Below are 24,376 nucleotides of genomic sequence, written 5' to 3'. Positions count from 1 at the left end.
GCTGGGCAGTGCTCGGAGGCAAGCGTGTCGGGAGAGGGCTATTGCCATTCAACTGGAGAATCCAGAAGAGACGGTCAGCTCCCGTGTGTGAGCGCAGGTGTGGCTGTGTGTGCTGTGTTTGTGCGTGTGCGCGGGTGACCCGAGCTGGGCGGGAGAGCCGGGCCCCCTCTGGTGAACGGCTTCTGGGTTTGGGGGATGATTTCTGGGTCTGATCCCCTCTGTGACTGGCCAGCCCGCGGTGCACAGGACGCCCCCCCGGGTATTGGGTTTTTTCTGGGCCTCGTTTACCCTCTGGATCTTGTAGAACTAATGTTTGCTGCCCGGCTGTCGCCATCGCCCCCGGTAGAGCAGGCGGCCGCGCCCACGCTGACACTCTCTCTCACCTAACGGGCTGCTCATTTAGCGCCCAGCCCGACCGAGTCCTCTCTGGAGGCTGAGCACAGCAAAGGCTTTGTTGGATTTTCAGCCAATTGTGGGGATTTTCCCCTCTCCGTATTCTTTTCACATGAGCATCCAGTGAAGACGGTTAAACAAACACGACCCGCGTTTGTTTAATTTCTCGCGTCCGCGTGGCCTGAGTGTTCCCATGGGCGCGGGCTCTCCCGGGTCTCAGGAGTCAGGATGGTTCAGTGCCCCCCGCCCGCTCACAAGATGAAAACAAGCATCCGCCCTAATGTCGGCGGCGTCACCGCCCTGTGCACGCGCTCCGCCCGGACAAGGCATTGCTCCCACCGCGGACCTGGCTACGCGCAAATGAGCTCACGATCGCACGCGGGCCACGGCGAGGGAGAAGGCACGGAACCAGGTCTCCTACCTTCTGGATGCAGACCTCCTGGGACGACACCTCCGCATCCGTCAGCATTTGCTGCAAAACAATGGTGAGAGGGGGGGGTTAGTTTCTGAGGAACCGAATGCCCATCTCGGGCCGCGGCGGCTCTAAGCCGTGGGGCAGATCATCCGTCCCCTGAAATGACCAGGGGGCGGGTGACCCGGTGGCTTCTCCGTGAGACGGAAGCACGTGCCCTGTTGAGAAGCCAGGGCCTCTCGTCCCACGGCGTCTGCTGGTTTGTTGAGAACCACGAGGGCCCCTCCTGGACGCCACGTCCCTGGGAAGGCAGCCGGGTCCTTGCCAGGAGGGAGCCACTCTGTGCGGCCCACCCCGGTCCTTAAAGCAAGCCACACGCTATTAAACACAGGTCGGTGGGGGCAGGAAGACGTTTCGAAACGCGCAACGGACTCTCTCCTGTGTCCCGAGCTCCGCCAGCAGAGAGGGGCCCGTCTGGACGTGCCCCCCCTTGGGCCACGCACGGCGAGCGGGAGGACGCACGCACCCGCCTGCATGGGGCTTGCAGTCCCTCCTGTGAGGCCAAGCCTGGCTGAGCGGCCGGCTTCACCCGGGGACCCGGTAGCCACGCTCCAAGGGGAGCCGCCACGGAGGAAGCGAGCGTAGAGGGTGGACGGCTGGAGCCTGGCGCGACCTGGCGGCGACCGCGGGGCCGGCGGGGCTGTGATTCGATGCCATCGCTCCGCTCCTCCTCTCCTGGCAAATCAGAGGGGGCAGCATCGCTCTTTACTGCAGACCCCTGGGAAGCGCGTGCGGTTTTCGGAGGAAGCTTCTCACAGGAAATCAGGCTCAGGCAGACAGCGGCGGCGGCCCGGTCACAGAAGCACCCTAGGGTGGCCGTTCACGGCCAGCTCCCCTGGCGGTGGGCTGTGGGCGACGCCAGGACCCCCGCCCCTCCCCCTGCCCAGGGACACAGCCTCGGGTGGCGAGGCCAGCGAGCGCCAGCCGCTCTGGGTCTCTCTTCCACCCGACAATTTTGACTCGGAGCTTTTCTTGGCTCGGCTTTGGAGAGCTGTAGCGTTTTGCCTGCCTGGCGTCTCCTCTTAAAAACCACCAAGCTGCACTCCAGAGGGACAGCATTTCAGCGACGGGTCCCCGAGTGCTTTCTAAGCTAAGCAAACTGACAAATTAGCTGTATAAATGGGATTTTCCCTTCTGGATCACAAACCCCGGGCGTAGACGCGTCCATACGTCGCAACGTCGTTTCCATAAGAATAGAAACCGAGACCGAAGCTAATAGTGGAAGAACGACACGAGAAATGGTGTCAGATCCAAGGGTTTCATTTGCCCTCCCCTTAAAATCACACCAGGGCCCTTCCAAAGCACCAGCCCGGAGCCCGGAGCCCCGGCCAGTGCCCACGCAGGCCGGTGAGGGGCCGGGGTGCTGCCATCCAAAACGCTGGCACGTTTGCCCGGCTCAGCTGTAATAACAATAAGTCGTATTTTTCAATGTTGAGAATTCTAACCAGTTGGGGATTTTATGTTTCTTTTAATAGATTCTGAAATTGCGGTTTGGAAGGTGGTTCTAAGTGGGGAGAGACTGAGCGGAGCAGGTGGGCAGCGCAGAGCCCCCCGGAGGCCTTCCGGGGCATCCTTGGGGAGCCGGGTCACCGGGGGCCCACCCGCGAGGGCCGGGGCAGGGTCAGCCTCAGGTGCCGGGGGCCGAGCCTGCCCAGCGGGGGGCCCGTGTTTCTACTCCCTCATGATCCGGCTTCGCACGCCGAATCCGGAGCCAGGAAGCCTGGTGGGTGGCTCGGTCAACCGGGAGCGAGAGGACGCGGCAGACGGCCTGTCAGCAAAGCTGTGGCTTCCGGAAGGGGCTGCGCTTGCCGACGCCCAGAGGCCAGAGACCAGAGACGGGGCCCGCCCTCCCACTGGGGGCTGCCCAGGCCTGCACCCTGGACACGTCCACCCAGCAGGACGGAGACCTGTGTCAGCACCACACAGAGCCGCGGGCTCCGTGCTTGGGTCGTGAGGTCCCTCAGACCAGGTGGACCTGCCCCTTATGGGGGGTCGGGGGGCAGCTGGATCCAGGAGGAAAAAACTGCGTCTTATCTTTCTGAGCCGTGCGGCGCCCCCGGGCAGCGGACACAGCCATGGGAAGCAGCCGCGGGAGGGGAGCGCCCGTGGGACGGTTTCCGTTCCTGGGAAGTCCTGAGCCCTGAGTCATGGCCCTTCGGGACTGAGTTGCGGACACCATGCGGCTGTTCCGCAAAGCCCGGGAGAGCGGGCTCCCCGTGACGAGGCTGCCACATGACTCTTTCCTGGGACCCGTTCACGGGCTGGCCTTCTCCGCCTCGACTGCGTCCCTGCAAGAGCCTGGGGACTCGCTTCTCTAACCACAACGCCAGCGTGGACGTCAGGCATCCGGAGAAGCCGCCTCCAGCAGGGGACACGGCTTGGGAGGGCTGCGACCTGCCCACGGCACCCGAGGCCGCCCCGAAGGCCAAGTCCTGAGCTCCCTCTTGGGTGGCTCTGGCCCAGGCCACGGGCCGGGTCTGGGAAAGGGGACGCCCCCATCCCGTGGTGGCCCTGGGGGGGGGTCCCCCTTGTGTGTGGGAGGGAGCTGGGGTGCCTCCCAGCAGTTCCCGCTGCAGCCGAGCCTCCCCCAGCAGAAAACTGTCTGTGGGGCGTGTTTTGAGTTAAAGGCTGGGCCTTCCTGGCGATTCTCGAGGTGCCGATGTTGTCTCTCTGGGGCAGTGCCGCCTGCACGCACACCAGGGACAACAGGCCCCCACGCCGGGCCAGCCTGGCTCGCTGCTCACCCCCCGCACACCCAGCCTGGGCCCAGAGGCACTGGGTGGGGGCTGGGGTGCAGTTGGCTGCCCTCTGGTTGGAGATCAGCAGGGAGGCACCTTCCTCTTCCTGGTGGGGAAGACGGCTCGTTGCTGGAATCTCACACCCGGTGCCCAGCTCTCTTCCTCCCAATGGGCACGTCACGGAGAGCTTCGGAGAGAGCGAGGAAGCCACGTGCTCACCCCGGGGCGGGGGGGGGGGCGGGCTGTCAGCCCACAGCCCCACACGGGAGCCCTCTGGTCTCCGGCACGCCCCGTCCTGGGTGGACGCCCAGGGTGGGAGCCACCCTCCCTCTGCCCACCGGCCCCTCTGTTGGCCTGTGTGCCATCCCGGCCATGTTTCCTTTTGAGTTCTGGTGGCCCTGACCTCCCTTTCTCCCTACTCCCCAGCGGGGAGTGTCCTGGGCGGGAGGCCCAACGTGGACAGAGAGGCAGCTGGGGTCGCGCCGCTCCGGGCCGCAGAAGGGGCACGGCACCCTCTGTCCCTAAAGGTGGCACAGGCCATGTTCCCGCAGCGTGGGGCCCCGAGGTGGCCCTTCCGGCAGTCTCGGTCCTACGGGCTCCCCAGCCGGCATCCGAGGCACCTGCGTGGACCCTCCTGACTCAACCAGAGACCGCCGGTCACACAGCAGCAGGAGACGCCTTCAGGGAGAGCCCGGCCAGCCCTGCACGGAGCCCAGAAGACGGGGCCCGTCCTGAGTGCGGCCTTGCTCCCCACATCTGCGCTGTCCCTTACACAGCCGGCCCGTGTCCAGACCCACCGTGTCCCACGGGCTTTGGGCTGAGGGGGGCCAGAACCACTGCCTTTTGTCCGAGGCTCAGACTGGCCCCGTGGCACGAAGCATCCCAGGAAATCTGCCCGTTGGACAGCCTCGAGGCTCTTTTCTCCATTCTAGGAAGAGTCCCTCGAGGTCTGGGCACACCGGCTCGGAGAGGATCGCCACCTACCCAGGAGTCTGTGGTCAGATGGGGACGTGGAGACGGCACTCACGCCACACTGTCCACAGAGTTGCTATGCCTGACACACGGAAGGAAGCAGGGAGACCAGACAGGACGGAGCACCTCCGCGGGGTGGGGGGTGGACAGGCGGGACCAGGGTTTCTTCACCCCTCCTCTGAGCCTGGTCCTCGGCCCCCTTTGGGCTGCAGGGCCCAGCTGTAGGACCGCAGGTGACCAGGAGGAGGCCCGCCACCCCAGTCACACGATGCAGACAGGGGAGGCCGGCACTTTGAAGAAAGGAGTGTCCCCTCGGAGGAGGGGACGCCTGTTCCAGCAGCTTCCCTCTCTGCCTGCCCTGTGTAACAGCCCGCCTCGGCAGGCAGGCACATCGCCATCCGCCATTCACCCACCACTGACCTCGGGTGAAAACCCACCGGACGCACCCCTTCTGGAGCCTCTCGGCCCCGGCCTTCCCTGCCACGGCTGCCGCTTTGCTGAAAAACCTCTTTATTTTGCTAGCTGAGCCTCAGCACGCGCGTTGCTGGCTGGCCGGCTGCTCTCGACCCCCCCTCCACGCCCCGGCAGAAGTATTAGGTGTGTTTTGATTAAGCATTTTAGCCAAAAAAGGGAGGTTTGACCTCCGGCATTTCACTTCTTTTGCGGGTATCGGTGCCAGGATTGAGCTAAGTGGGGTTGGTCAAAACATCTTTTTTGACTCTTAAAATAAATACCCTCTGTTCTGCAGAAAGTCGGCCCGGAGTAGACACACACACACACAGACATCTCGTTCGTTCACAGCTCTGGAGCCCTGGCGCGTCCCCCGAGGGGGGCTGAGCTTTGGGGCCGGTGTCACAAACGGATCCCAGAAGGCGTCCTTCCCTTCAAAATACTTACTAAAGCATCTGAAAACAGACCCACAGGAGGGAACCCAAACGGAGCCATGACCCTGTGGACCCCCAAAACCAGACGGAAGCGGACGCAGCCCCCAGCCCGGCCGGGGCCCAAGAGAACCCCCTCGGCTCTCACTTACTGACCTCCCACCCTCGACCTCCCAGCCAGACTCTCTCCGACCCGTTTCCCTCCTGTCGCCTGCTGCCATTCTCCACCCAGGGACGTCCGGCCAGGCCCAGAAGCGGCCAGAAGCTGGATCCTCGGCCCCTCCCCTTGAAGGAGCTGCGGGGGGTGGGGGGCCAGCTCGGTCTGTGCAGGGCCCGGCACAGGACTGTCCCGAGAGGTCGGGCACGGGCCCAGGTGGTGGATGGGGAGCCCTCCCCACGCGGTCCCCACACACAGCCTCCTTCTGATGACCTCCAGGAGACCAGGGGCTCAGGTCCTGCTGGAGACACAGACCGGGCGGACAGTTCAAGACAGATGCCGGTGACCCCTTGGAGGTCAGCCGCCGTGGACTCTGTGTGGCCTGCCCTCTTAGGAGGGTTTCTGCCCAGCCGAACGGCGCCCTGGAAACGGGCCGGATGAGCCAATGGTCAGAACTGACAGAACGGCCGCACTTCACCCTGTTTCCTCAGCCTGGGATGCCCACGGCCTCACGTGTGCGCCCCCGTTTCTGGGAAGACGGAGTTTTTAAAGGACAGGTCTCGCCCGTAGGTTTCTGCCCATATCAAAGTCCTGCCGGGAGCACCACCCTCCCTGGAGTGCACGCTGCATTGACATCATGGTCCCAGAGGCCACAGCAGGGGGGATGTGGTGACGGGGACCGCTAGATGCCCCTCCCGGAGCCCTAGTCCCTCACTTGTGTCCACAGCCCCGTCCGGCAGAAGCTGTCGGGACCTGGCAAAACAGAAGGGGAAGCAGGGGCCCCAGGAGTCGGAGCAAAGGGCACGTGTCACAGAGCCGCTAAGTAGGGGGCCTGTGTCCAAATCCCGGCCTCCGGTTCCAACTTCTGCTCTGGAGGAACAGGGTCGCGGGGGAAAGAGGCCACACGGCCTCCCTTCTGAGCGGGACCCTCCCGGGAGGGGGCTCCCCACGGTGGGTCCACGGCCGGTGGCCTTCAGCAGAGCCGGGTGGTGGCCCCGCCGGCCGCCCCGCCGGGGGACCGGGAAGGGCGGGTTAGTCACCGGTGGCTGCCCTGGCTCCCGGCACAAAGCTTGGCCGGTGTTGACACAGACGCTTGGGCTCTCAACCGGGAGCAGGGTAATATTTATTTATTTTTTGCATTAAAAAAATCGGCTTGGCTGTGATTGAGCTACAGAAATGATTTTTTTTTTTTTGAAAGGCGCCTTGGACCCTGTTTTCAGCTTTTATGCCTAAACAGATACTTCTCAGTTCTTTCAAGTGAGATCTACCCATGAATGCAGGCTCTCTCTTTACTCCTAAGAAAAATATTTACACAGTCAAGTACGGCACGAGAAGGGACGCGGGCTCCTTCAGAGGGCCCACCCCAGAGGCGCATGGGTCCCACACCGCTGTTTACATTCCCAGCCCACACCTCCTCCCCGAGGGCGGCTCCCGCCTCCCGCCTGGGACCCTGCAAGCCTGGGGTCTGCACTCCACGCCTGCCTGGGAGCCCACACCGCCGTCCGGCAGGAGGAAACCGCCCCGTGTGGACGACGGCACAGTCCCACCTTCCAGACCCCTTTGTTGGCCAAGACAACCCGGCAACTCGGCCTTCAGGGCCCCAGGAGCGGAGCCCTTATCGGCACTCAGCCCCAGCCTGCTTTTTCCCAGGGGCGCCCCTCCGAACCTCGGGTCTGGACGTGGGGCGTTCGCGCTTGACCCCTGGGGAGGGTGGCGGGGCCCGCGGCTTCGCTCTGGCCCCAGGAGCTGACGATGGGCGGACCACGGTTCCTGGCCAGCGCGGCCTTGCACAGACCCGGAATCTCTGGGCACGGCTCGCCTGTTTTCAGACGTGCCGAGAACACGCTGTTCGCTGCCACCATCCCGTCCTGGGCACGTGCCCTCTCCCGGGACCCCCTGGCCTGCCCGTCTGGGGCCCGCACCTTCCTTCCTGCAGAACGAATGGACCCCCCGGCCCTGAATCTTCCCCTCGCCAGCTTCTGGTCCAGTCCGCGCCTCCGAGGTCCCCTGAGGGCAGGACTCAGAGCCTCATTTCAAAAGGAGCACCTTTTGTCTACACTGCCCCGTGGAAGGCGCCTCAGAGGCATTAAAATTGAGTCCGGGATTAGCCACTTGGGGGCAATGAACAAAACCGACCCCTCCCTCAACAACAGCACAGGTGTTAGGAAATGGAAGCCCCCCTTGGCCCCCCCCAGTCTCCCGCTGAGAACCAGGAGTGAGTGCACACGGCCCTTCTGGGAGCCAGGAAACCCCGGGCTGGAAGTGGGGGGGCGGGTGGAGGAGGCAGAGGAAGGGAAGGCACGGGAACTGAGCACCCCCAGAAAGTGGCAGGGGGGGCAGGCTTGGAAAGGCTCCGGGGGCTCGTGGTATGTGTCCTCGAGTGCGAATCTGGACAGTTGGGAGCAGGGCAGGCAGCAGGGGAGGAAGGAGGGGCTGCAGGGCACAGCCTCATATTGACCCCTACGTCCCTGCGTGACCGCAACCTCCCGTCCCTGCGTGACCGCAGCCCCCCGACCCTGCGTGACTGCAGTCCCCCCGTCCCTCCATGATTGTAGCCCCCCGGTCCCTCCATGACCGCACCCCCCGTCCCTGCATGACCACAATCCCCGTCCCGCCATAACCGCAACCCCCTGTCCCTGTGTGACCGCAACCCCCCCGTCCCTCCGTGACCACAACCTCCCCATCCCTTCATGACCACAACCCCGTCCCTCTGTCACCGCAGTCCCCCTGTCCCTGTGTGATCGCAGTCCCCCTGTCTCTGCATGACCGCAGTCCCCTGTCCCTCCATAACCGCAATCCCCCCGTCCCTGCGTGACCGCAGCCCCCCCATCCCTGTGTGACCGCAACCCCCCCGTCCCTCCGTGACCACAACCTCCCCATCCCTTCATGACCACAACCCCCGTCCCTCCGTCACCGCAATCCCCCCGTCCCTGCATGACCGCAGCACCCCCATCCCTGCGTGACTGCAACCTCCCGTCCCTGAGTGACTGCAGTACCCCGTCCCTCCATGACCGCACCCCCCGTCCCTGCATGACCACAAACCCCCGTCCCTCCATGACCACAACCCCCTCGTCCCACCATGACCGCAACCCCCCGTCCCTGCGTGACCGCAGCCCCCATCCCTGCGTGACCTCAGTCCCACCGTCCCTGCGTGACCTCAGTCCCCCCATCCCTCCATGACCCCAACCCCCATCCCTGCGTGACTGCAACCCCTCGTCCCTGCGTGACCACAACCCCCCATCCCTCCGTGACCGCAGTCCCCTGTCCCTGCATGACCGCAGTCCCCCCATCCCTGTGTGACTACAGTCCCCCCGTCCCTCCATGACCACAACCCCCCCGTCCCTCCGTGACCACAGCCCCCATCCCTGCGTGACCACAGTTCCCCTCGTCCCTCCATGACCACAACCCCCCCATCCCTCCTTGACTGCAGTCCCCTCTGTCCCTCCATAACCGCAATCCCCCCGTCCCTGCGTGACCGCAGTCCCCCCCGTCCCTCTGTGACCACAGCCCCCCTGTCCCTGCGTGACCGCAGTCCGCACGCCTGCTCTGAGTCGCTCTCAGGGCGTCTTCCCCGTTCACCGCAGGTGGGCCTGCCACGCTGGGCTCCCGGCAGCCAGCGCTCAGGCTTCTGGGCCCCCTGGTTCCCACCAGTAGCTGTGGACCCACCGGGGGCTGCCTGGACAACAGGGGGACAGAGGAGGACCCAGGGCTGGCGGGGCCAGGCGGCACACCTGTCTCACGTGACACATTAAGACGTGGAGCAGCCGTCTCAGGAAGGGCTGTCGTCTCTCTGTGAAAGGGAGGGGGAAGCTCAGAGGCAGAGCCATCGTCCCACATCTTCCCGCATCGTCCCGCATCCGCACAGGGATGTGAGCCCGGGCTGTCAAGATCCAGGTAACGGGGGTCCAGTGGGACAGGGCCCAGTCGGAGGGCGGGACGGGACGAAGGAAGGTGGAAGGCAGCACGGCTGTGGACCGGCCCGGCCTCCGCTCCCAGGTCTCCCAGACAGAGACGCAGCCCCTCAACCGCCCGTCTTCCCGATAAAGGACCCAGAGAAAGAAAGGCGATGCCACCAGCCCAGCCCCCACTCCCTCCCGCCCCCAGAGCCGCCTTGTTAACAGGTCAGCTCCCTGGCTGACCTCAGTGCACATGCTCCCTGAGCGGACAGCAGGTCTGTGGCCCAGAACCACAGAGGCCCCTGGGTGACGGCTCCTGTCCCTCATTCCCGCCAGCCGCTGGCCTGCCCCACCTAGGATTTGCTTTGTCCCCTGCATCTAATGCCACGGGGACACGGGCAGAGCTGGGGGCAGGCCTCGGGCTGACCACCTCCCCTGGGGGCTGCGGCGTCTGCAGGGGCTCCCTCTCTCTCCAGACCGACCCTCCCACAAAAGCTCAGAGACGAGAAGGTACAGGGGACCCCCAGCTCAGCACATCCCAACCTCTGGAGCACTTGGGCCTTTCCGACCAAGGGTCTGAATTGCCCATGAGGCCAAGCACGAGGCTCCTCCCAGAAGTGACACTCGCAGTACCCGGGGCAGCTCAGATCTCGGGCCGCCCCCCTCCCTGCAGAAGCGGCTCGGCTTGGAGCGGGACAGGACTCTGGGCTCCCATACCACAGGCCCCCGTCCTTCTTTCCTGGCTGTGGCTTTATGCCAGGCTGGGCTCTGGGCGCGGAGAGGACTTGCTGGTGGCACAGGCCAGCGAGGGCGCCCTGGCCGGGGTGCTGACCACGCTGACCAGGCCGGACGAGGCCGCCGACCCCACAGGAATATCAGGTTCTGAGCCCCTTCTCTGCCGGGCCATGAGCTGAGGTTCAGGCCCGGGGCGGCCTCCGCAGGCCCTTGTCCTGAGGAGACGTGTGCCCAGCACTGCACCTGGCCCCTGGCGGACAGCTTCCTCCTCCTGCTTCCGGAAGATTGATGTCCCCAGAGGAAGAGCACGTAAATCACGAGAGCCGGGGACGCGTGGCACTTCCAATCAATGACTCATGACAAGTCATAACTTCCACCGTCAGAAAGGGAAGCTCTGGCACGTCCAGGAGCCGAGCAACAGCCAAGCCCAGGAACTGGACACGCACGCCCCGGAAACGGGGAGAAAGTTCCGCAGGGCTGCTGGTTCCTGGAGCTGGCACCCGGGCTTCCTTCCGAGCGCTCGGGTTCAAGAGGAGAAAAGCCACGAGCTGGAAGGAGCCGTGTGGATTTGGGAGGTCCCGCACTCTGCAGAGGGGGACCTGGGGGGCGGGGCTGACAGAGGAGACCGCACACCCCTGTGCTGCGGAAAGTGGGTGGTTCTACGGGGCCCCCGGTGGCCTCACTCACTGTCCTCCGTCGCTCTGAGTGTTTCCCAGCCCCTCTGAGCGCACACAGAAGGGAACGTGCGGGTCTCAAAATCTCCCCGACTGGCTGCCCTGTCTGCCTGCTCCCCCTGGATCAGGTGGGTGCTAAGGTCAAGGGCAGGGTCGGAGACCCCAGTGTGGTTGTCCCGGAGCAGAAACAGCTGTAGAACCCAGACCCAATAGAGGTGAGCAGGTGAGTGAATGTGGGAACCCTTCGTGGAGGGCTCACCAAAACGCTGTCCCAGGCACTCTCCCCAGTGCCAGCCCGATGGTGGGAGGGGGCAGCCAGGTCATCCCCGCTGCAGGGGGGCCCGGACCCCATGCCCAGGGCAATTCTCTGTGATCTTGGGGACTGGGTGCCTATACAGCTATCCTAGAAGCTGTGCCATGTAGGAGCGGGGTTCTCACCTTGCTAGGCTGGGAGTCTGGGCAGGTGCCTAGCCATCAGACAGCAAGGTCCGAGGGGCACAGAGCACAGCCCCTTTGATGTCCAGGTGGAGGACAGGAGGGGGCCCCGGTGGATCTGAGCCATGCCGGTGGAGGCGGTCCTCCCAGGCCCCGATACCAGGGGGCAGCCTCTCTGCGTCCATCAGCCCCCGACGCAGGGGGACCAGCGTCCCATTGCCCGGGACTGTCTGGGGCGGAGCACCGAAAGGCCGCTGTCCCAGGAGATCCTCCTTTGGTCACTCTGCAGGAGGAGAGCCACCAAGGCTTGACCCACAGGAGGCCCCCCTCCCAGAAGGCAGGTATGTATGAGGGATAAGATCCCTAAAGAGAAAACCCACACAACTATCACACACAGGCCTAGGTCATCTGGGAGTCTGACACGCCCCCGGTACACGGAGATAAATTAACGAAAATGCCTAATGCGAGAATTTCCAAGAGCTTCAAAGAGCTGAGGGCTCTGGGCTTTGCCAAGACAAATAAAGCGGGGTGGGGGGGGGCTGACAGGTGCCTGTCCCCATTCTTTAGCAGCCACTCAGACACTTAACATAGCCCGGCCAGATATTCTAGAACGTTCTTTCATGTTCCGGGCAGCCCGCGAACATTGTGTTTGTCCGTGGTGAGTGTCGGCGCATACAGGGCACAACGTGGCTTTGGGGCTAATTTCTCCATTTCCTTAAATCAACACTCAGCTCTGTGGACGGCAAGCCCGAGGGGACTCTCCCAACGCAGGTCTGGAACACTTGTCCTCCGAGGCCCCCATGGGCCGCCCTCGCCTTGCTCCGGAAGGCACTCACTGACAGCCCTGTGTACGTCTGTGCTGAGCTGGGTGCCAGGCAGTGTCCCCACCAGGGAACGGGCGGGGCTGCGTCTGGACGCCTCCGTGACAGCCCGTCCGAGAAGCCGCCTCGGGGACTCCGGGGCAGCCCTCCGGGGACTTGGCACCTCAGTGCCTCCCAAGGGGGAAAATAAATCACGGAGTGAGTTATTGGTTCTATCTGCACATTTGTCTCCTATCCTCAACCCTCTTTAGTTACAGAAACAGCCTGGGTATCGACAGAATCGTATTAACGCACTTCACCTTGACCCTGCCTACTGATAATGTGTTTCTTAAGATTATCCTTAATAATCATACGTGAGTATGAAGGGGTCACAGATCTCCAGGCGATGGCTGCCCAGACATGTTAGTGGGGAAGCCCCAAGCCACAAGGTCCAGGGGGATGGGCTGGGCCGATGCTGAACTTGCCCCTTCCCCAGGGGACGCCCCCAGGACTCAGGCTCCTCATGGGCTAGGAGTTCCCACCCCTCCGGGGTTTGGGGTAAGCTCTCATCATCGGAAGGTGGGAGACTCCAGATCACCACGCCACAGGTCAAAGCAGAACTGAATTCCAATTCCCATAAAAATGGGGGCAGACAGAGCTTCCCGGGGGTTGCGGAAGGACGGAGCACCAACTCACAGACACCACTCGCCACCCTCCCCTTGGGGTGACGACGTGGGGGACAGAAGGCCTCTCCCCCCATCAAATTCTGGCCTCACGTCCTTGCTGTTTAATGATCCCATCTATCCAGTCGGCAAATATGGTGGACCCTCTCTCACCGTCGGATTCTGCACCCTTGCAAGGCGGTGAAACTAGAAAGACAACGGTCTGCACTCCTGACCTTCCCGCCCCCGAGAAGCCTCTCTGGTCCCCCACCCGCCCCTGGGAACGCTGAGCTCAGGGAGACCGAGTGGCCGGAGCGGCGTGGCACAGCTGACGAGCGGCTGGGATTCGGGCCGCGCGCTGAGTCGCTGGGTCACACGGCCTCAAGACGGGCTCCATTCGGAGACCCGGTGGGGGGCTGGGGGCAGGGAGGGGGCGTGACGCAAAGGAGCTGGACTTTGTCTCCCACAAAGAACGTTCCCGATCTGTGGGGAGGAGGCCTCGCGGCAGAGCCCCGAGCGCCCGGGTGTTTGGTCACAGCTGCCGGGCTGACTCGAGACCCCCGTGCGTGGGGGCGGGGGAGGCAGAGGGCCACCAGACGAGACCGCACACTTCCTAACGGGACCCAATTACAGCAGCAGCTGTGTGGGGGAACTCGGCGCTGATCCGCTGTGAAAAATGGGCAGCGCTCGGAATCCAGCGGCATCCGCGCGACTGTCCCCCGAGGCCGGGAACCCCGCGGCCAGGCTTGCTGGGGAGGGTGCAGGGGGGGCAGGTGGAACCAGCAAGGCTCCAGCCTCTTGCATTTCCAGCTCAGGGTCGGGGGTCGGAGGTGCCCACGGGGAATCCTGGAGGACTGCTTCCCACCCTGGGGCCCTCGAGGGCTTCTGGCTAACATGGAGCGTCAGCCTCACCCTCTCCCTTCCGGAACCTTCGCGGAGCGGGGCAATGCCCCAGGAGCGGCACGGAGAACCCGGGCTCGGAGCCCCATCTGGCCTTTTACAGGAGAGGCGCGCCGACCCCGGGCCTGCGGCAGACGCGGCTTCCCAGAGGACGGAGATGGGAGCTCTCCCATCCAGCTGCGAGCCGCAGATGCAGGCCCAAGGCTTCCTGAACATTCTGTGGGAACGAGAGGCTTGCACGGGCAGAGGCCGCCCTCCTGTCCCAGGGTGGAGGACGCCCAGCAGCGAGGCAGGACTCCACGCGGAAGAAACGTTGTAGGTTTTTCAGTTCCGATGCCCCAGGTCTGCGGCCACCACGAGGGGACCCTCCAGGCAGGTGGGAGAGGGGTGGCCAGCGAGCCCGGCAGGCAGAGTTCCCAAGAACACCTGATCCTGCCGACAGCTGCGGCCGCGCGGCCTGGGGACCGCGGGGAGCGCATTCTCAGCTGTAGCCTCCCACCGGGGAAAGTCGGTGTGAAATCGGACGCAGTCTGAAGCTGCTCAGTTCGTTTCCCTTTCTTTCTTTGTGTCCCTGCCTGTTTTCCGACAAGGAGAGGCTCTCAAAGTTGGCGCGAAGCGAGGCCCAAGCCGCCACTTGGAGTTTCTGCCTCCAGCCTCTGGGCTCCGCTGGGTGTTCGGCCTCCCCCGAGTTGCGGTACGGTCCCTTCCGGGGGCAGGGGCGCATCCTCATCCGCAGATGCCTCGGGGTGGGGGGGTGTCCTCGTAACATCTGGGGACCTGGAAGGCTATTGTAATTGGCAGCCTCGAAACCGCCTTCTGGAGAGTGGCCTTGAAACCGCCTTCCAGAGAGCGGCTGGAACATTAGGAACCACACGGCAGGTGTCGATGGAGGCAGCTGTCTGGGTGGGGATCCTCAGCTATGGAGCTCGGGCCCCCAAACTGTCCTCTGGCGATTTCACTTCATGATGATGTGGGCTGGGGGGGTTACCCTGCGGCCCCAACCGCTGCCTGTCCCACCTCAGCCACAGCAACACCTACCTCACAGGCACCTGCAGGGTGAGTACCGGCCAAAGACAGAGGCCAAAGCCCCTGCTTTCCCCCCGCACCCCTGCGCACCGTGCAGTCTTCTCCCACGTCGCCTCGCCCTGCTCTGCAAAGGTGGCCAGCATGTGTGCAGGTCCTGGGGCCGTGTCACCGTCTGAGGAAGAGGAGAGCCCTGCCCGGTTCTGAGAACCGGCTCTGAACCCCATCGCTGTCCTGGGGCCTGCGTCCAGGAAAAGTGTGCACACCTCCCTCATTCCTCTCCGTGGTCCTGGTTTCCCTGCAGCTGGAACAAGCCACTGAGTTCACAGACCCTGGAGGCATCTGGACGGGAAGGCGCTCGGATGAGCCCAGAGACCACGGCAAGAGCGCCTGCCGGCCTGGACGCGATGGCCGCAGCCCGGCAGCCCCGATGGGCGTGGATGGCCCCTGGATGCTCGCTGGCTGTGTGTGCGCCTGTCAGTTTAATGTGACGAGGTCACCGTCTGTGTGCAGGGTGCACTCGGGAAGATGACCCCCATTAGCTCAGGGGGGACAGTGCAGCACAGAGCGCATGTGGCTCCCTGGGCCGTGGTGGGGGCGCGGGACGGCATTCCGGGTGGGCGGGCTCCTGGGCAAAGACGCCACGCTTCGCTAAGGACACCGCTCACCTGGACTCCCGGCCGGCCTCAGCTCGCCCCGCCATTCCCTCCCCAGGCCAGCTTCTGGAACGAGCCCCTGGGAAGGCGGAGCAAGATGAGGCCCCCGTTCTGGCTGACCCTTTGCCTGGACTCTCGTCTCGGCTGGGCCACGACCCCTCTTCCCGGGCGGCTGCCACAGCGTCCCTTTTGCCCGCAGAAATGGACGGCCATCCAGGGAGGTACAAAAGGTCCCTTCTCTGACCTCCGGTGTGGGGTGTTGTGCTTGGCCTCGCGGGCTTCATGACGGCACATTCGTGCGCGTAACGGACACAGTTGACCCTTCAGAAACATGCGGTTTGGGAGCGCCGGCCCCCCGAAAAGCTGAGTATAACTTTCGACCCCTCCCCAAACTTAACTAACAGCCTGCTGTTGACGGAAGCCCTACCGGTCACCGAAACAGTCGGTTTACACAGAGCTTGCGGGTTACGTGTATCATGTCGTACGATCTTACGATAAGGTCCGCTAGAGGAAAGAAAACGATACTAAGAGAATCACAGGGAAGAGGAAATACTGTAACGCACTGCCTTGAATGAGGAAAAAACCCACGTATAAGTGGGCCAAGCCCCTGTGGTTCAAGCATCCGCCGTAGAACCGTCAGTGGGGGCTGCCCGGGGGTTGCAGGTTAAAGCAGAAGATTTGGGGGGCCCGTCCCCCACTGCACACTTGAGACGTTTTGTTTCCGAAGGCAAACGTATTCGTGGACCTTCATGGGTTTCCCTCCCTTCCCTGGAAACTCTGTGCTTCTGTCCCCCGGGGCGGTGCATGTGGCCGTGGACAGGGCCTCCCCCGGGCTCTCCTTCGAGGAGGGACGTCCTCAGATCGGGCCAGCGTCACCAGCACGGGGGCGGCCTCCTGGCGGGAGATTCTTTTTTTTGTCTTGTTTTCCCCTAATGGAAAAAGGTTTATTTGAATAAAACTGTAAAACTCAGATGTAGCCAAGAGGCCACATCTCAAAACAGAACCGGAGGAGGAGTGCAGGAGGCCCCAGACCAGCACCTGCGCTCAGAGCCCCCCCGGGAGCCAGAGCTCGGGACACAGCCGCCCGCGGGAGGCTTTCCGCGGCCAGCGAGGGGATTTGGCCGTTGCCCTCACCAAGCCGCTCCCAGAGCTGGGCCCCGATCCAGTTTCCAGGGCCCACTTTTGGGCCCACGGGTCCCGTTCTCCTTTCGGCGTCGGCCGATAAGAGTGAGCGGCAGACCCCGTCACGGTCCGTCCCTGAGTTCCGCGCTGTCACGGTCCTGCCTCCCCGAGCACCTCTGCTCAGCAGCTCACGCCTGAAAGACACCACAATCTTTTTACCCAATTTTCCAGCTGAGTTGACTGGGGCCGGCAAAGGTCAAGGAGCTTGCCCAGGGTCACTGAGTAAAACAGCCAAGCCTCTGGCCTCAGGACAAGGACGCGGGACTCCGGTTCCCCTTCCTGACCGCTTAACCAGAGGCTCCTTCATAAATAATGGCCATAACGGGGCTTCACTCTGTCTTTGGCGGGCAGGCGGTGCAGGCAGCCACCGGGGCTGTGGTCCCCGTGCGCCGCCGAGCCCTCGCGGGGCTGCAGGCCTCCCGGCCCCGTGCGCTCCCGGGACGGAGTTTGTCGCGGGCGTCCCAAGACCTGGAGAGACAGTCCGACGGTGGGTCGGTCGGTGGGCACATGCGACCGCGGCTGATTACTCATCACTGACAGTTATTAGCCTATTATGAAACGTATGAATTGCGTCTTTCATACCACATCCCTGTCCTTAAAGTGCCTTATTAACTGACGTTAACCAATCCAATTAGCAAAAGACACTGTATTCGCGTAATTAGCAATTTGAGGCTTTGTCCCGTCTTGGTCTTAAAGAGAAAGGCATCGGCCTATGATTGGAGCAGCACCACACAATTAAGTGAAGTGCTCACCGATCAGCGGGGGACACACTCCATCCCTGGGGTCCCGCCCGGGACCTGGCTCTGCGCGGGCGCCGGGGCTCGCGTGTGTGGAGTTCAAGTGCACCCGCGCTGCTCCTCTCCGCTGCTGGCCTGGCCTGCTACACCAGGACGGGAGATGTTTATTTTTCTTATAAACTGAGAGGCCAAGCAGTGAGGAACCTGGTTATTAAACACTCCGAGCCCAATTCTGCAGAAAATCAAAAAAATCCAACTTTGAGGATTGATTGCAAGTTTTTTTTTCTAATCGGACGCCAAAAGGAACATTGTGGGGAAAGATGTCTCAGGGCGGTCCTCCTCCAGGCAGCTTTTCTGTTTACGTCTCCGAGCGAGCAGTTAGGTTTCGGAGACGCGAAGACGGCCTCCACGGGGCCAGATGTTCTAGATAAGACCTTCGGGCTGCGGGCCGCGTGTGTGCACAGCGCATCCACCCCCAGAGCCGGCTGCGGCCTCGTCGGAATGATCGGGCTGCGGACGTCCGCCGGGAGAGCCCGTGTTGGAAGTGACCGCAGCACGACGTGACTGGGGCCCTTCTGCTTTGCCCGCGGGACAGTCCTACTGGCCTATAAAGCCGCGGACTATGCTCTGTGAGTCTCAGCCCACCCCCTCCCCCTGCTTTTTGGGTCAGCAAAACTCAACAGCTTTTGTTTAGCTTTATTTGTATGTATTTTGCTCATCAGGAGGCTTAGCGCACTCGGAACAGGGGTTCCCCCGACGACCCCCTGCCAGCCGTCCCTGGTTCTGGACGGGAAGGAAGGCCCTGGTTCCTAGCACCTGAGCCGCCTGAAGGAGGCAGCCGCCGTTTCACGACACGTCCTTGAACCTGCCCACCCGCCTGGCACTGTCCCCACTCCGCAGGCCAAGCCTTGTCCCGGAAGGGGCCACCGCAGGGATCCAGGCGGGTTACGGCTATCACCCCTGCGGCACGGACGCGGGAGAATCACCCCCACCAAACGCGCTCGGCTCCTCCAGAGGGAAAAAGGTGGCCCTTGAGGGTCGATGGCCGGGTCTGCGCCCTGCCCACACGTCTGGCTGTCCCCGGGGCTTGTCTGTGCTCTGGGAGCCTGTCCTTGGCGATCAGACACTTCGGGGGGTCGCGCCTGGGTTTCCCACTTTGAGTCCAGATGCCGACTTCGTTTCGGTGCCCATTTTGGATGCAGCCTTTTTTCGCCTCCTTCGAGTAGGATTCTCATTGTTTTCTGTTTTTTGTTTTTTTTTTCCGTTCCGTGTCAAAGGAAAGTTCAGATCTGTACGCCTGAAAGCATCGTCTTTCCTGATTCTCCCCGTGCGTGCGTGTGCCCGTCGGCCGGGGCAGACGGGAGGAGCCCGCGCGGTGCTCACGGGAGGCGGGACGGGCGAGGAGACCCTGGCTGCAAACATTTCAGAAACCTCTTCAAAATATCTGGGTTTGTCAAAATCCCAAACCACCGTTTGCCAGGCACTTTTCCCGCTAGTGTTTGAGCCCGCGGGTATTTTAAAGGAAATGAAATCCGTGTGTTTCTGATTTATTTATACTTAACTCATCAAAATGCTGTTTTAAAGAGCTATTTTGTGTCCAAAATGCCCTTTATGCCTTTTTCCCTTCCAAACTAAAAGCCATATTTTGCCAAGTGTATGTGACCTTAAACGCTAACATTTTTCAAGGCTCTTTGGAAAATCAGGTTCACCTAGCCCACGCAGACCTGCACGGGACCGAACGGTGTCCCCCAACACAACTCCCCCCGCAGGAACTAACGGTGTCCCCAGGACACACGACTCCCCCCCCCCCCCGGAACTAACGTTGTTCCCTCCCACATGCTACTCCCCCCCCAGAACTAACGATGTCCCCACGACACACGACTCCCCCCCAGGAACTAACGTTCCCTCCCACATGCTACTCCCGCCTCAGAACTAACAATGTCCCCACAACACACGACTCCCCCCCCAGGAACTAATGGTGTCCCCCCGACACACAACTCCCCCCCCAGCAACTAACAGTGTCCCTCCCACACACAACTCCCCCCCAGAACTAACGATGTCCCCACGACACACGACTCCCCCCCCCCAGGAACTAACGATGTCCCCACGACACACGACTCCCCCCCTGGAACTAACAGTGTCCCCCTGACACATGACTCCCCCCCCAGGAACTAATGGTGTCCCCGACACACAACTCCCCCCCCCAGCAACTAACAGTGTCCCTCCCACACACAACTTCCCCCCAGAACTAATGATGTCCCCACGACACACAACTCCCCCCCCAGGAACTAATGGTGTCCCCCCGACACACAACTCCCCCCCCAGCAACTAACAGTGTCCCTCCCACACACAACTCCCCCCCAGAACTAACGATGTCCCCACGACACACGACTCCCCCCCCAGGAACTAACGTTCCCTCCCACATGCTACTCCGGCCCCAGAACTAACAATGTCCCCACGACACACGACTTCCCCCCACGGAACTAACAGTGTCCCCCTGACACATGACTCCCCCCCCAGGAACTAATGGTGTCCCCCCACACACAATTCCCCCCCAGGAACTAACGCTGTTCCCTCCCACATGCTACTCACCCCCCCCAGAACTAACGGTGTCCCCACAACACACGACTCCCCCCCAGCAACTAACGGTGTCCCCCCAACACACGACTCTCCCCCCACCCAGGGGAAACCCAGGGACCAGCTGCGGACGTGATTACCCTTCGGCCTTACCGGCTTTTTGCTCTGACCCAGAGCACCCCACCCCGAGCCCAGAGCCCCTGAGATGCTGCGCCTGTTGGCCTGATGGCAAGGAGCAAACTCTCCAGAGACGAGAATCCCCAGGTCGTGATCTTACGGTCTCTCTCCCAGCCTTCTTGCTGGGCCAGCTCAGGGTCATCTCGAGGCGGGCCCCCGCTTGCCCCAGTGGTAAGGGGCTCCCTCCCCAGGAGGGCAGCCGAGCTCGCTCTCTGGTCCTGTGGAGCCCAGCTACCCGCAGGCTTAACTCGTCGGCCTCCCGGTCCCCGGGGGCCTGGCTGATGCAGGCGCTAGGTGAGCCAAGGCAGACAGAGCGTGTGCTCTGCCCACGAGAGAAGGGCAGGTGCGGGGGGGAGGGGGCCGCCGGGGGCCACGTGCAGCCTGGGTCACTCGGGAAAGGGGCAGGCGAAGGCCCCGCGAGGATAAAAAAATGGAGTCTTGGCAACACTCTTGCCTGACCTATAACACGGGGACTCAAGCGATATGTTTAGGGTGTTATATTTATTTCTACCTGATTTCATGCAATGGAGTTCAATTATGAATTTGATTGCTTTTTTTTGTGCACAATATAAAATCCTTTATCCGTCTAGCATTTAATTGTGTTCCCTGGCAGATTTGGTATTCGTCATGGCCCTGCCGTCCCCAGCCCCAGAGATAAACCATCCGAGGGGCCATAAATGTCCACTCTGATTATTGATGCTTTCAGGGAAATTGATTATCTATTTGAGGGGCAGAACGGGCTGATGTATTGCTGCCTCTCTCTCTGACATAAGAGCTTCCCCGAAAGACAAATCCCTTGATTGGTGAATTGGAGAATGGATTTCCTATTATATTTTAAATTTTCGAAAGCGATACCGTTTATCTTAATATTTGCGAAAGGGGGTGGGGTTGGAAACCGGCGTTCTCTCTCATCCGTTCACGGGCTGAGAAAAGCGATGCGACAGGGAACCCGGGGCCGCGAGGCCGGGGTCGGCTCCTTACTCCGGTCGCACGGTCCGCGGCCGCGGCCACGGCTGAGCGCGCCGGACGCCGGGCCCACGTGACACGCGGCACCAGGTCCGTGATTTACTGAGAAATTTGCTCCTGAGGTTGTGATGATTTCTATGTGCTCCAAATATTCAAATTGATGGGTATTTCCCTGCGGCCCGAGAGGGGAAAAGCGAGCTTTGCAGGAGTTCAATTTGATCTAAAGGGGGGGAGAAAAAAAAAACCCAAACCCCAGCGGATTTACCCTGGGTTTAATACCGAGAACCTTGATGGCCGGAAGGTCTTTCTCCCTTTTGTCACCATTTAAAACAAAATGTGTGGTGCTGGCACGGCTGTGGGGGAAGTGCCACCCCACGGGGCCGGGACGGAGCTGGGACAAAGGGTGGACTTCGGCTCATCAGCACCTCTTGTATCAGAAGATAAGAGGCGCTCGGCTCAGGCGGTGTTTGCTCACCGCGAAGATCGATACGGCTCCGTAATCCGCGCCGTGATTAGCTCTACCCCGGCTACAGCCAGGTGATAATTCCCTAACAGGAGAAAGAGTCCTTTATTTTGGTGGCGGTGGAGACAGGAGAGTCATCTGGGCCGTATCAGCTCACTCCCAGGACACGGTGCGCCCCGGGGCCGGTGGTCCCACACAGGCCACACACATGCCGTCCGTCTGCCCGTCCGAACGCCCCCGAGCTGGGAGCAGGCCTTCCGGGGCTGCGTGGCAGGGCGAGCTGGCCGCACACTTTCCCCGGTCCCCTTTGGGGGCAAAATGCGTACACTTCAGGGCGTGGAAACCATCGGCCGAGGGAGGGCAGGCGTGCGCGGAAAAGACAGAGAACGGAGTGTGGCCACGGTGCTGCGGGTGGGGTTCTGGTCCCCGTCCCCGGCTCCGGCCGCACGTTGGAAACGTCCGGAGGCCTTGCGAAATGCCGGTGTCCGGGCCCGCCACCCGTCACGGGCTCGGGCCCTGGCTTCAATGTTGGTGGAGTCTCCCGGTGACCCGGAGGACAGCCAGGGCACGCAGCAGGCCCTGCCCAGCACGGGAGTTGGGGCGCTGGCATGAGGCCGCGCTGTCCACGGGCACGACCCGACAGGGGCCACCACCGGAAGCCCTGGCCAGGAGGGAGCGACTGCTGACAAAGCGCTGATGGGGGAGGGGCAGAGGCTTGTCCTCAGGAAGAGGAGGAGCCCAGGGAAGCACATCCCGGGCCTGGCCTCCCGAGCAGGGGCCAGCAGGCGTGGGGGCAGGTAGGTCTCTTCCTCTGGGCAATTTGCTTTGTCGGGGGATGGGCCCGATGGGACCCGCGCTCGAGGTCACGGCTCCTGCCACGGACGCCCAGCCCTGTGAGTGCACCTGAGACGGCCCTCCCTTCCCTCCCACGGTGCCAACGCCGGGTCTGTGGGCCTCTGTCGGGGAGCAGTGCGTGTTCTGGGGTGCAGGGAGCAGAAGCGTGGCCAGCCAGCTTCCGGAGGCTTCTGGTGCCACATTCCAGCCTCTCGGGCTTTTCCTGAGCCTACGTCACAGCAGGTCACCTCTGAGGGTCTCTAGGTCCTGGGACTCTGAGAGAAGAGTGAATTTATGTGTGCCTGCATGCACATGCGAGTGTGTGTGCGTGAGAGGGAGTGCGTTCTGTGTGCACAAGCGCCTACGTCCACGCTGGTGTGTGTACGTGTGTGCGTCCACGCGAGTGTGTGTACGTGTGAGTGTCCACGCTGGGTGTGTATGTGTGTGTCCAGGTGGGTGAGTGTACGTGTGTGCATCCACGCTGGGTATGTATGTGTGAGTGTGCACGCGGCGTGTACGTGTGAGTGTCCACGCTGGGTGTGTACGTGTGTGTCCACGTGGGTGCGTGCATGTGTGCATCCACGCGAGTGTGTGTACATGTGAGTGTGCACGCTGGGTGTGTACATGTGAGTGTGCACGCTGGGTGTGTACGTGTGTGTCCAGGTGGGTGTGTGCACGTGTGCGTCCATGTGGGTGCGTGTACGTGTGTGCATCCACTCTGGGTATGTATGTGTGAGTGGGCACGCTGGGTGTGTACGTGTGAGTGTCCACGCTGGGTGTGTACGTGTGTGTCCACGTGGGTGCGTGTATGTGTATCCATGCGAGTGTGTGTACATGTGAGTGTGCACGCTGGGTGTGTACGTGTGAGTGTGCACGCTGGGTATATATGTATATGTTCACGTGGGTGCGTGCATGTGTGCGTCCACGTGAGTGTGTGTACGTGTGTGCATCCACGCTGGGTGTGTACGTGTGTGTCCAGGTGGGTGTGTGCACGTGTGCGTCCATGTGGGTGCGTGCATGTGTTCATCCACGCGAGTGTGTGTACGTGTGAGTGTCCACTCTGGGTGTGTACATGTGTGTCCAGGTGGGTGTGTGCACGTGTGCGTCCATGTGGGTGTGTGTACGTGTGTGTATCCACGCTGGGTATGTATGTGTGAGTGGGCACGCTGGGTGTGTGCATGTGAGTGTCCACGCTAGGTGTGTACGTGTGTGCGTCCACACGAGTGTGTGTACATGTGAGTGTCCATGCTGGGTGTGTACGTGTGTGTCCAGGTGTGTGTGTGCACGTGTGCGTCCATGTGGGTGCGTGTACGTGTGTGCATCCACACTGGGTGTGTATGTGTGAGTGTGCACGCTGGGTGTGTGCATGTGAGTGTCCACGCTGGGTGTGTACGTGTGTGTCCAGATGGGTGCGTGCATGTGTGCATCCACGCGAGTGTGTGTACGTGTGAGTGTGCACGCTGGGTGTGAAGGTGTGAGTGTCCACGCGGGTTTGTACGTGTGTGTCCACGCGAGTGCGTATGTGTGTGCACACAAACGTGTACTCGTGTGCATGTGTGTGTCCCCCCCCGTGTACAGGGTCTACACAGCTCAGGGCCCGGCAGGAAGGGGACCCACGAGCACCTCTGTGCCTCGGGAGCGGTGCTGTGAGTGTGGCAGATGGAGACTTTTCCATGACTGACGGCCTGGCCCTGACTCTATTTCGACTGGAGAAAACACCGTCTCCCAGGCAGGGCCCGCTTGGGACAGGGGACTCAGCATCCTTCCTCGTCTGCACAAAGACAACGCACCCTGGCACCCGTTCACATCTTGTCCGTGAGGTCCCACGTGCGTGGTCCGGGTTGGTCCCGTCCCTCACGCTTTGAGGCAGATGCTCAGAGAGGTCAGGTGCCTTGTCTGAGGCCACAGTGCACCAGAACCTGGAGGACCCGAGTCCAGGCCTCTGCTTCCTGAGCCTAGAGGCTGTTTCCTTACAGACCGGAGTGTGGTAAAGGCGGCGGGGCCTGCCAGAACTTTCTCCCATGTCTCCTTCTGTGCCGGAGTTGT

The 24,376-nt window shown here is 62.2% G+C and overlaps 1 protein-coding gene across 3 annotated transcripts in view; it reads right to left on the bottom strand.

The window, feature by feature from the left end:
* Positions 1-24,376, bottom strand: part of PRDM16 (PR/SET domain 16) — a 313,792-nt gene that overhangs the window by 159,642 nt on the left and 129,774 nt on the right. For all 3 annotated transcript variants that reach the window (XM_023257992.2, XM_023257993.2, XM_023257995.2), the window contains exon 3: positions 815-865. In XM_023257992.2, coding sequence (XP_023113760.2) covers positions 815-865 — 51 coding nt within the window. The remainder of the gene's footprint in view (positions 1-814; positions 866-24,376) is intronic.

Source organism: Felis catus, chromosome C1 (assembly GCF_018350175.1).
Source record: "Felis catus isolate Fca126 chromosome C1, F.catus_Fca126_mat1.0, whole genome shotgun sequence".
Classification (NCBI taxonomy): domain Eukaryota; kingdom Metazoa; phylum Chordata; class Mammalia; order Carnivora; family Felidae; genus Felis; species Felis catus.
Note: the sequence above shows the minus strand (reverse complement) of the source record. Positions and strands in the feature narration are given on the sequence as shown.